At 51.1% G+C, this 12,421-nt stretch overlaps 3 protein-coding genes across 3 annotated transcripts; 2 read left to right on the forward strand and 1 right to left on the reverse strand.

Annotated features, from left to right (window-relative positions):
• Positions 1–4,928: 4,928 nt before the first annotated feature.
• On the forward strand, positions 4,929–6,064 carry VC83_04112 (uncharacterized protein; the record flags this gene model as incomplete). The annotated part of the gene is made up of 6 exons (XM_024467748.1): positions 4,929–5,097; positions 5,185–5,209; positions 5,280–5,295; positions 5,532–5,631; positions 5,679–5,896; positions 5,942–6,064. 6 exons carry the CDS (start codon positions 4,929–4,931, stop codon positions 6,062–6,064), a joined length of 651 nt encoding a protein of 216 aa, XP_024324396.1.
• Positions 6,065–6,617: 553 nt separating this feature from the next.
• Positions 6,618–8,686, reverse strand: VC83_04113 (uncharacterized protein; the record flags this gene model as incomplete). The annotated part of the gene is made up of 3 exons (XM_024467749.1): positions 6,618–7,176; positions 7,232–8,420; positions 8,602–8,686. 3 exons carry the CDS (start codon positions 8,684–8,686, stop codon positions 6,618–6,620), a joined length of 1,833 nt encoding a protein of 610 aa, XP_024324395.1.
• A 676-nt stretch (positions 8,687–9,362) lies between these two features.
• On the forward strand, positions 9,363–11,210 carry VC83_04114 (uncharacterized protein; the record flags this gene model as incomplete). Its single annotated transcript, XM_024467750.1, has 5 exons — positions 9,363–9,869; positions 9,919–10,615; positions 10,667–10,734; positions 10,792–11,062; positions 11,110–11,210. 5 exons carry the CDS (start codon positions 9,363–9,365, stop codon positions 11,208–11,210), a joined length of 1,644 nt encoding a protein of 547 aa, XP_024324401.1.
• Positions 11,211–12,421: the final 1,211 nt, after the last annotated feature.

The raw sequence follows: 12,421 nt of genomic DNA on the forward strand, positions 1-12,421 counted from the left end.
AAGACGAGAGCTCAGATGAAGGGTCGGAGGCGGAATCGTTCACCGTCTCGGAACAGGAGACCTTCGATGAACTCGCACCTACGGAACCAATGAGTCCACGGTGCAAGAGCGTAGTAAGACGCATGGCAAAACACGCCCACGCGAAGGTAGATGCCTTTAAGCGTGGGGATTCTCCTCTGGCCGCTGGGCCGAACGAGACAAGCCCAGCGGCCAGAGGAGAATCCCCACGCTTAAAGGCATCTACGGGAACCTGTTACAGGAACTTCCGTTAAAGTGCAAGGTGGACGACTGCAAGGATGACCTCTGGAGATACTACGACCAACTAACGAATACCCGCAGGCTGCTTGGCACGTCCCAAGACGTAGCTAAGTTGGAAGCCCAAGAAGCGGAAGAACTGGAGAAGGATGTCGAGCATATGGCTAAACTGAAGTATATGAAAAGCGTCAAACTTTACTACCAGGACCGCAGGAGAGCCCTGAAGAAGTACGACGAGAAAGCCAGAGATATGCTCTGACGGGAAAATGCGAGACCCACTCCACGCATCGAAAGGAGAGCCATGGAGCAACTAGACACGTTCTCCACGCCTCCGAGGGAAGATAGTGCATGGGTGAGAGGACAGCGGGAACTATCAACGACAGACGCAACAGAGACTGATCATCCCTGGCACGCGTATGTCTACTGGGAGTATTGCAGCGAAGATGACTGCAAGCTCCACTGGAAAAAGAAACACCAGAATCAGTTGTTTCCCCGATCCTCGCCCAGGATACACTTCAGAGACGCAGAGCAAGTTCACGCCCTCAGGCGAAGCCAGTCTGAAGGGGACTTGCCTATCAAAAGCAAACAGGTATACGAGAAATACCCACATCTGCTAGACGAAGCAGAAGAGCGAGGGAAACGATCTCCCCCAGGACCTCCATTGGAAGCGGATGACTATCCTTCCTCGGACGAGTCAAAAAACTAGGAGTCCTCGACGGTAGGCCACCGGCGAGCGACACGAAGAGGCCTAGTACAGACCAGCTATGCGCCATGACGGGCAGCATGCAACTATATGTGGTCGCTAAGATACAACAGCGACACCTCCGAGCAATGATTGACTCAGGAGCGACGGGCAACTTTATGACAAAGAAAGTAGCAGACACGCAAGGTTTCAAGACGCAATTGAAAACTGAACCATACCCGTTAATGGTCGTAGATGGAGAGCCCATCTCGACTAATGAAGGAATGGTGACCCACGAAACGGTCCCATTGGAAATGGTCATGCTACACGGGCACAAGGAAACGATTCAGTTTGACATCGTGCACATGGACAACCATGCGTGCATCCTTGGTATGCCATGGCTCAAGAAACACAACCCCCAGATCGACTGGTGGAACGAGAAAGTTGTGATGAGCCAGTGCGCGTGTGAACAACGGACGGACACGCGACAACGGGAGAAACCCTCCCAGGGCCGGAAGGAGTTATGTGCAACCTCCGAGCTCGATGACCTAGCCCAGGCATCCTCACCGACGAGTATACCGGTGGAGTACAAGGAATACGAGCAATTATTCCAGGAAGGCCCTAAGAACGAGGCGCTTCCTAAGCACCAACCATGGGATCACGAGATACCTTTGGAGAAAGACAAGAGTCCACCATTCGGACCAATATATCAGCTATCGGAAAAGGAGCTGAAGGTACTTAAGGAGTACATCGATGATAACCTAGCGAAAGGATTCATCAGACCATCCACATCACCAGCAGGAAGTCCGGTGCTTTTCGTACCAAAGAAAGACGGCTCCCTACGGTTATGTGTGGACTATCGAGCGTTGAACAACATCACAATCAAGGACAGGTATGCCCTGCCGTTAATCAACGAACTACACGATAGATTTCAAGGAGCAAAGATCTTCAGTAAGCTAGATCTGCGAGGAGCATACAACCTGATCCGAATCAAGGCTGGGGAAGAGTGGAAAACAGCATTCCGCACCCGCTATGGCCTATTCGAGTATCAAGTCATGCCCTTTGGGCTAACAAACGCACCCGCATCTATGCAACGACTGATGAATGATGCTTTGCACGAATACTTAGACATCTTTACCATTGTCTACCTAGACGACGTCCTGGTGTATTCAGCAACCAAGGAGGAGCATGTCAAGCATGTCAAACTCGTCCTGAAGAAACTAAAGGAGTACAGCTTACTCCTCAAACCAGAGAAGTGCGAGTTCCATAAAAACCAAGTCGAATTCTTGGGTTACATTATTGGAACGCACGGCATCAAGATGGACCAAGCAAAAGTAACGGCAGTGTTGGAATGGCCAACACCGACCACGGTCAAGGAAGTGCAAGCCTTCCTAGGCTTCGCCAACTTCTACCGAAGATTCATCTCGGGATATTCCAAGGTAGCTCAACCACTCACGGAGCTTACCAGAAAGGATCTCAAATTCAAATGGACGGACAAGGCAGAGGCTGCTTTCCAGGAACTTAAGACGAAGTTCACGGAAGCACCTATCCTTGCTACATTTGACCCTGCAAAGAAGATCATCCTCGAAACGGACTCTTCTGACTTCGCAATTGGAGCATGTCTGAATCAACCAGACGAGAACGGTAAGTTCAAACCAATCGCGTACTACTCTAGGAAACTGTCACCCGCGGAACTCAATTACGACATCCACGACAAGGAGCTACTGGCTATTGTCGTTGCCTTTGAGCAGTGGCGAGTATATCTTGAGGGATCCACCTACCCTGTGCAGGTATGGACGGATCACAAGAACCTCATATATTTCACCACGACCAAGGTTTTAAACCGCAGACAAGTCCGCTGGGCAGAAACCCTCGCAGCCTACAACTTCACGATAACCTATCGCAAGGGCTCCGAGAATGCAAGAGCAGACGCTCTCAGCAGACGGACCGACTACGCCGGCCCAAAGGAAGAAAGACCTAGAGCAATTCTGAAGAAAACAGATGCAGGAATACAGTACAACGAGTTACTAGCGACGATCTCAGTCATCGAAGATACAGAACTCGAGGAAAGACTCAAGAAAGCTTACGCAACAGACGAATGCGCCAAGCGAGTCTTGTCCAAAGTTGAAGGCGACTTCGCCATCGACGAACAAGGATTGATTCGATACAAAGGGTTAGTGTATGTCCCAAGTCAAATGAGACGCCCGCTGGTGCAAGAACAACACTCGTTACCAGCACATGGTCATCAGGGAGTAACACGAACCTTCAAACGAATCACCCGACACTACTACTTCCCAGGTATGAGGAAGCAGGTAGAGACAGTGGTAAGAGAGTGCGACATTTGCAGCAAGTCAAAATCCAATAGGCACCTGCCATACGGACAACTCAAGTCGACACCAGTACCAAAAGGAGCGTGGAAATCAATAGCTTTGGACTTCATCGTCAAGCTTCCACCCTCCAAGGACCCGTTAACAGGAATAGAATATGACTCTATCCTCGTCATCACGGAAAGACTCACGAAATATGGGAAGTTTATACCATATCTAGAAGCTAGCGACGCCGAGGCGCTCGCATATACCTTCATTCGAGTCATATTAGCCGATCATGGGATGCCAGAAGAAATCATCTCAGATAGAGACAAGCTCTTTACTTCGAAATTCTGGAAATCATTGATGGCGCTACTGGGAACAAATCATAAGCTATCAACAGCTTTTAATCCCCAGACAGATGGCCAAACAGAAAGATTAAATCAGACCCTTGAACAGTACCTGCGAAGCTATGTCAATCATCAACAGGATAACTGGGTTCAGATCTTACCCATCGCACAGTTTGCATATAACAGCTCGATGACAGAAGCAACGAAAGTCTCACCGTTCTTTGCCAATTATGGCTACCAGCCAGAAGCATATAGGCAACCAAGACCGGATGAATCACGAGCTGAACAAGCCCTGATCGTGGTGGAACAACTGAAATCGTTCCACGAACAACTTGCGATGGACATCCAATTCTTAAATGAACAATCCGCCGCATACGCAAACAAGAAGCGCAGTATGGAACCTGCCTTCAAGGAGGGGGATAAAGTATACCTACTCCGGAAACATATCAAAACGAAACGACCAAGCACAAAGTTGGACTTCAAGAAATTGGGACCATTCAAAATATTGAACAAAGTCAGCTCAGTTAATTACAGACTGCAGCTACCCAGGAAGTCTAGACTACACCCGGTATTTTATGTCTCACTACTGGAACCAGCAAGAGGAAATACCCCAATTGCGACCGACACCGAACTCCAACCCGAGAATGAGATAATCGAATATGAGGTCGAAGCGATCCTAGACAGAAGGTTAGTAGGACGTCGAGAAGAGTCTTTGATAAAATGGGAAAATTACGAACCTACGGATAATTCGTGGGAACCAACAAGGAACATCAGCAAAGAACTGCTGGAGGAATATCGACGCCGCCATCCGCCAGCCATTGATCCCAAGATGCAGGGGAGTAGGCCAGTGGATCGGAGGAAGCGGGGGTCCCGGTCACAGACGAGGAGGCAGCGCTAACTGCCTGTTCCTCGGCCTCAACAGCGTCACGCTTCTCAGCAGCCACACGTTCGGCCTCCTCTGCCGCATCAAGCTTGTCGAGGGTTTTCAAACCTCGCCGGAGCATATCTTTACCACGGGTTCGGATGAGGTGTTTCTGCTTCCGCAGACGAAGTAACTTCGAAAGGGTTTCTTCCTCTTCGCGATCCAGGCGATCCTCCTCCCGTTCGAGCTTCACCCAGTCGGGATGCTCAGGACCCATACAGTCACACTTTTCTTTCAAGTTGCGACGAACGCACTCAGCACACCGCCGTGAATCATTTGGAGACGACACGCAAGTAACGTTTCGCCTCACGCAGTTCGAGCAAGAATCCATTTCGGGTAGTTCGTATCCGTGGTTCTTTATTCGACGGACAAGATCGTTGCGTTCCTGGAGTTTGCGGGCAGTGTCAGTAGGCATGTTGCATGTTGAAGGACTCGCTGAGGAGCAGCAGAGTCCCGGGGACATGGACGTACTTATAGGATTCGAGACGAATGCCCAGGGGAAGGGAGCGAGTGTTACGACGGAACAAGAAGGCTGGCCAACTACAGGACAGGAAGGAGGGAGGTCGCATGAGACCGGCCCTGGTACCTGGAGGGGCAGCGGGGAATAGTAGTTCCGAAAGTATCACGTGACGGACTCGCAGGATGATGAGAAGAGTCCTAAGAGTCCAGGACTCCGAGGACTCCGAGGACTCGAGTGAGTTCCCAGGAGTCCACTAGGCACGTGACGGACTCGCAGGATGATGAGAAGAATCCTAAGAGTCCAGGACTCCGAGGACTCAAGTGAGTTCCCAAGAGTCCACTAGGCACGACGCCACTATATAAGTAGATAGTATTTCCTTAGATAGGAGCTTCGTGCTCAACTCAATACAGTATTTGTTATATACTAGTAACGTGTTACTTGAAGCCTTTGTGTCTGATCCCCTGCCTCCTCTGATAAGTAAACCTTTACGCAAGAGAACCTCTGTGTCTTCTATCGTTTAGAAGTCAGCGTTACATTGACGTGCTGACTGGTACAGATTGTCAAGGGGCTCAAGTATCTCGCCTCATGCCGGCTCGAGCATGGCTCTCTTAGCTGCTCTAACATTCTCGTAGGCACAGAAGGAGATATAAAGATTGGTGAGCTAGCTGCCTGCCCCAAGTGCCCAATCTAACACAGCCATCAGCCGGTCAGGAATGCTGCAGGGAAATGACTCCTCCGGGTCGGGCAAGTTCGCGAGATATGGTGTCTCTAATGAATATTGCCACGAAGCTGATGCAGAAGAGCGCCTACGAGGATGGGGCCGGCGGTGCCCACGACATGGAGCGATGGCCAGCCGACTGCAAAGCTGTTGACTTCCTGGCCAAGATCCAGGTAGCCAGGTCATTTGACGAGCTATTAGATGTAAGCAAGTCCCACTACAAGTTGTGCTACCCCTAACTCTATCAGCATCCGCTTTTACAGCTTAGTTGGAAAAAAGAAGACCTCAAGTGGATGGTAGCTCTGGCGGCAGTCAGTTCTCACCGAGGCTTCCGGTACCATGAACAGGCGCGAGATGTTATGGAAGCATAACTCTAATACTCTCGTCTGATTTTGCTCTCCTTTCTAGTATGCGGTTTTGTCAGTGTTAGTTTTGTTTTTACAGCTGTATTTGAGTTGTTTGATACGTGAATAAAATCGGCGGATTGTGTAGCGATGGAATCACATGAGCTTGGCACGTCTTGGTAGATAAGTGACATTGATAATATATCAAATAACTGTTCCCAACTCTTTCTATAACCGCGTCTTTGCAATGTACGCCTGTGAATTCCATTCCTTGTACCTCTATCTTTGCAGACTCCCAGTATAACCTTGATGCAACCATATGACCTGTTCTACAGGACCTCTACAAACGGCTTTTGTATTCCTTGATTTGGTGAAAAGTAAGGCGTTTGTAATAAAAGTGGTGTAATGAAATAGAAGACATCTCTGATGGCATTGTTGCAGCAAATGTAAGAGTTTGGCGTATGATCAACTAACCAGCAGCTTCCGCAAGACTTGCGAGAGGCGCGCTGCATCAGATCTCCTGCGTTGATCTACGACTGGTATTATATTACGGGATAAAGCCGATCGAAGCGAAATGACATTAGTATTGCCAGACAGTAGAATTGTCTGGGACTGAAAAGTCATACTTGGGGTCCCTAGAAGCCATTACTTGATTGTGGTAGTGCTCAAACTCGCCTTCAAAGGTATTGTATCCTGCTGGAGAAGAGCCGGGAGTATCTGCTGCTGTGTCAAAGATACCAGGGATAGAATCTACCCTAGAGTCTACATCCATTCTTGGAGTGAGAGGCTCATCGACGTCCCGCAGTGATGATGATGAAGATGCGGGCCGCGATAGGTCCGGAGGCGGGGGTGCATCGACAGATACCTTTTCTGTCGACGGGCCTTCGCAGGGAGCGTTTGCTGCAGGCGGCTCGAGGGGTTTGAACATATCACTTAGCGACAAGCCTTTGAAACACTCCGACTCTAGCTCACTGCGGGACAGTTCTTCAAACCGTAATTTCTGTAATGGAAGTCTGCCTTTGTCAATGTAATATGAGAGATGGTCAGAAAGCCCTTGGATGTCTTGTTTCAAGCTCGGATGTCGCTCATCGATGCGGTCTAGAAGGAGGTCAAGGTTGGATTCTCTTAGTCGTCGAACACTATAGATAAAATGTTATCTCTAAGGTCCTCGCGCATTTGCACAAAGACACTTACTGATCTTCCTGCAAGGTGGGGTTGAGCAGCAGGAACACAGCTATACCGTAGCACTTTTGCATCTCCCCCCATAGCTTCTTTTTTTGTACCTCGTTTTGAAAATGCCTCTTTGCTTGGGCACGGGCAGTCTTGGCCTGTTTAGATGGAAGCTCACCATCCGGGATAATAGTCTCGGGAGAGCACACGTCCACGTACATTTCACTCGGATGCGGCAGGTTCCCCTTTTTCTTCCGCTTATCGAAAGTGTCCCTCTCATCAGCATACTGGCCATAAAAAAGCCCTGCAAAGGCTCGCTGAAGGCATTTCTCCCATCGTTCACCGTTCTTGTGGGCGCCAAGGCCATCCCACCACTTCTTCAGACCTAACTGGCAGTTCGGGCCCTGCTGCTGCGGCTCGTCCTGGTCCCTGTGATCAGCGTCTCCTCTGGTAGCAAAATAATCCCGCTGTAGTGCAAATCGCTCAAGGACAAAAATTATGTCGTGGAGGGTCACGGAGTCATCCATCAACTCGTTAGCCTTCGCTAGCAGCTCTTCTTGTACCTGCTCTACCTGATCTGAGGTAGACCTCTTCTTGAGCCTTTTAGGTTTTCGGTTAGGCGTAGAAGGGTCCGGCAGTCGTTTTTGACCACGAGTGTGGTGCGATTTGGCAGAGGGTTGGGAATCCGCGTTGGGGCTTAGAGGCGATGAAACGTCCGGAGTCCGGAGCGGCTCTTCAGCGTGGACCTCCTGGGCGACGTCGAGGTCTGTGTTGGTCGGGTGCTGGGCGACGCCGTCGCCTGTCTCCGCTGCGACAGTCTCGTGTAGACAACCATCATGCTCCAGCCCGCCCTCTTGAATGCGACTGGAGTTCACAACCGAGCCCTCGTTGGTGTCCGTGGAGCTAGGAGTCCGTGGGACAGAGACATCTGGCGATGACCTCTCTTGTGAGGCGACATGGGTATACGGTTCATCGGTCGACAGGGTGTCGTGCTCATACCCGTCCGTTGCGAGACTGTCCGATGCTATGGCCATCTCCCAGCAGATACCCATCCCCACATGTTCATCTTGTAGACGCCTCTCTGGAATGCTGGGTGATGGTGCTTGCAGAATCTGGTCGATCGAAATGGGCGTTGCGGCAGGAGTGGGCGGGGCTTCGACAACAGCGAGCTTTCCTAGAAACACCAACTGCGAGCGGGCAGAGGGTCGACGATCTAAGAATGGAGGAATGGCAGCTTGTCTTCGGTGTAGGTGTACAAAGATGTAGGACAAAACCTGTGTAGCATTTAGTACCACGACAACAGCAAAAGGGTCTTTTGAGAACCTTTTCATCTGGAAGATTTTCGAGCAAGTGTTCGAGGGCCTGCTCATCATGCATAGTTGTTAGTACATTACCTTCATGCTCTTTGTATAAGCCTTCACTCCCATTACTTGACGCCTGTGGGCTATTCAAGTCATCAGTGGGAGTGGTGAATGCCATGGCTGAGTAAAGGCATGGAGGAGAGAGGGTAGGCGGGCAGGCTCTCATCTTATCGATAGCACTAACGCTTGGCGTACTAATAGCCTCCCCACCCGGGTTTCTAGACGGGACCGGATCATCCACGTCTGTGCTCCATAGTTCTGACAGAGGCGCAGGTTGCGGAGATTGGACGCCTTATCGATATTGCATGGAGCTATACATTCTACTGGTCTGCCCAAATCATCTCGGATGAAATTTATACAGTAAGACTCTCTGGGCATGATGCAGAATTGGTTCATCGCAATTGAATACTATACCTCCCTCTTGCTACACTAACCTACCTACGCAGGACGCAGGGGAAGACGAAGTCAACAGGCCCTGGCTAGGCAAGATACAAGGGAGGACGAAGCCGCGTGGCCCTGTCGATCAGGGACCACGCTCTCCAGGGACGGTATATAAAGGCACAACATAGCTAGAAGTAAGCTGGTATAGAGCGTCTTCTCGTGCTTAGGCCTAAGCACACTATCGCACTAAACACGACCGTTTCATTCTATCGCCTTCCACAGCTTCCAACCTGTCGCCCATGGAACTACTGGCTCAGATGTCGGCCATTTATTTACCTCACCCCGTGCCCTCTCTCAACTCCACCAACTCATCATATTCACTCGTTTCTCGCGATCTCTTCGCACTTCCCATCATGATGGATGCTATTCAAATCTATGCTATCGCCGCAGTTGGCACCCTTTGTATCTTTGCTTTCGTCAACTTGCTTCCCCTCCTAATTCCACTCGTTACCCGTGTCTCCATCTTTGTCTCGAAGCATTTTAGGTATCCATACATACTTCATCGACACCGAATCCTTGGGCCGTGGACTCGGGCAGGCGTCGTTATACAGCTGGCCTACCTCGCACTCAACCTGTTCTGCATCTTCGCCGTACTCTCCTGGGACGGCCTTCAAGCCGCCAACTTCTCGGATGCTGGGCGGCGAGCGGGCGCTCTAGCAGAGGTCAACATGATCCCCCTCCTCGCAGGGCCTCATTTTGCTTTCCTCGCCGACTTGCTTGGGCTCTCTCTCAAGACCATCCGTGGCATTCACCGGTCGGCCGGGTGGATGACGGCCGCACTCGTTTTCCTCCATGCCATGGCCGCGGCGTCCGATGGGCCTCTCCCAATCGACGTTTCCCAGAATCTATTTGCAGTTATTGTACGTTTCATCCATCACTCCCCTCTTTGTCTGACCTAAATCTCGATAGGGAGCGTCACTACTTTGCCTGCTTCTCGTCCTCTTGTTTCCTCCCTTCCGCAAGCTCTCGTACGAGCTCTTCCTACGATCGCACCAAGCCCTCGCCTGGGGCTCCGTCTATGCCGTGTGGCGACACGTTCCTTCCGACAAGTCTTCCCCGCGCGCCTATATCTATATCACTATGGGGATATTCGCAGCAACATACCTCCTGCAAACTGGCGCTGTCATCGTCCGAAACGGGGTCTTTCGCCACCAGCTGTCACGCGCCACTATCACGCACGATGCAGGTGCGGTCAAGATGCAGCTACGTCTCTCCAAGCCTCTGACAATGGATGCTGGGCAGTATATAAACCTCTGGATTCCTTCTGTCAGCTTCTGGTCTTTCCTCCAAACTCACCCGTTCACGGTCATCTCGTGGGACGCAAAGGACCAGGACAGGCTTGATCTCCTGATCGAGCCTCGGAGAGGGCTCACGCGAGAGATGTTGTACCACGCGGAGAAAGGCTACACCATCAACCCTCTCGTCATGTTCAGTGGCCCTCACGGAGGCACCCTGTCGATGGGCGAGTACGAGAGCGTCCTAATGGTGGCGAGCGGCTTCGGCATCGCTGCCTTCGTACCACACCTGAAGAAGCTAATCTACGGCTATAACACTCGCGCGGTCCGAACTCGCCGCATTCATCTGGTGTGGCAGATAAAGAATGAAGGTGGGATTGCTGTATGCAATATGCAAATCCGTACTAAAGCTAACAGTGTAGCCGACGGTCTTATAGTTCAGGAACCACTTAACATTGCGCTGGAGGAGGATAAATTGGATGATGGCTGTGTACGTTCAGTGGTATATGACACCCTCTAAACTGCAGCTAATGATTACCCGGACTAGATCCTCTCGATTTCGGTGTATGTTGAAACTAAGAGCTCGCCTAAAAAGCCATTTGGCGAACGAGCTACTATGTATCCGGGGCCCGCTCCCTTGCCAGAGATCTTCCTCGCAGAGCTCTCAGGAAATAATATCAAGGTCCACGCAGCGGAAGTCGGTGCTGAAGGGCAGAAGTCTTTGGAACAAAGCAAGTCAACATCCAGTACGCTGCAGGGTGATGTTGAATCCGGGAGTAGGTGGACGGTGGCAGGAGATGGAAGGATGCTCGTTGCAGGTAAGTACTCTATGGTCCGCCATGTGGGTGGTGCTGACAGACGAAAGTGTCTGGGTCGGAGGTGATTCGAGACGATTTACGGGCGGTCGTGAGGAAGTATATTCGGACGGGGGTGAGATTCATAGAACTAGATTACCAGCCAAAGTAGATAGGTCACGCTTAGATAGCAGAGGTTTTGGTAGCGTATTCGTAGAGCCATAAAGAGTGCTCCTAGCTGGGTGGCACTCCAAAGCGTACCCTCGCGGGCGAGTGGAACGCCTAGGATTGTGGAGTCGCAGGGAGGATCCTCCTTGGGTGTACGAGCGCCCAGGAGGATCCTCCGAGGAGCGCCCACTGCCCAGGCGTATCCTCTTAGGATCCCTAGCACCCCAGGAGGATCCTCCTGGGAGGATCCTCCTGGGCGCTCATACATCCAAGGAGTATGCTCCGAGTTCGTTTTTTCTCCGTGGACAAAGCTCCTCGGAGACTCTCTCTCCTGAGAGAACACCCCCTGGAGGGCTCGACTCCTGTGAGCCCACCGCACCCGTGAGCTTTTTCTGTAGCGTATTGTTTCCTCACTAGGTCTTATGTGATGCCCGCTCATGCATAGAAGAGAGTCGGAAGGTGAAAGGGCAGATGTTGAGTGTTCCGGGTGACGCCTCCCTGTAATCTGCATTGCTAAGTAGGACTGTTCATTGTTGTCTATTTAAGCTTCCCAACTGCGAGTGGCTGTATCGATCTATCGATTGCCGATGCTGACGTGCGTGGAAATTATCTGGTAGACCAGCTCGCCAGTGGCTCCACTCTTCCCCCCAGCGCAGCTAGCCTTTGTACCGGGGCGGCGAGAAACACCCACTGAATGAACTCACCACCACTCACTTCAGAACGCTTTGGCTTCCCATTTTCTACTCGTTGCAGAGCCGTCAGTACACCACAGAAAGGGTATGGACCTCATTGTGTCTATTTCAAAACATATCTATCTACATCTATCATCTAAATTCTCACGTAACACTCATGCACGATCTATCCACCACCGGCCTCCCTCCCTCCTCACCCTGTGCACCTGCACATTCCCCTCCCCTCCATCCCCCTTCCAAAGCTGCCAGCGCCAAGAAGACACGCTGTTCGGCCCGTGTCTGATCAGGATTCGCGGCCGCGTATCCACGGATCCACCCAATAGACATAGTTTTGACGAGGCACTGTGGACAACTGGGTGGATGGTCTCTCATCGCCGATGGTCTCGGTGAACCCTTACCATTTATCCACTGACTTATCCTTGCAGTCGATCCAGTCTTTTGAGGCTCCATGGACTTCCTCCTTTGCTTTAAATCTTTCGACTTCACATCAACCTCAACCGCCTCACCCATTGAATAAGGCTTC

The sequence above is a fragment of the Pseudogymnoascus destructans genome (genome assembly GCF_001641265.1).
Source record: "Pseudogymnoascus destructans isolate 20631-21 unplaced genomic scaffold scaffold_9, whole genome shotgun sequence".
Classification (NCBI taxonomy): Eukaryota; Fungi; Ascomycota; class Leotiomycetes; order Thelebolales; family Thelebolaceae; genus Pseudogymnoascus; species Pseudogymnoascus destructans.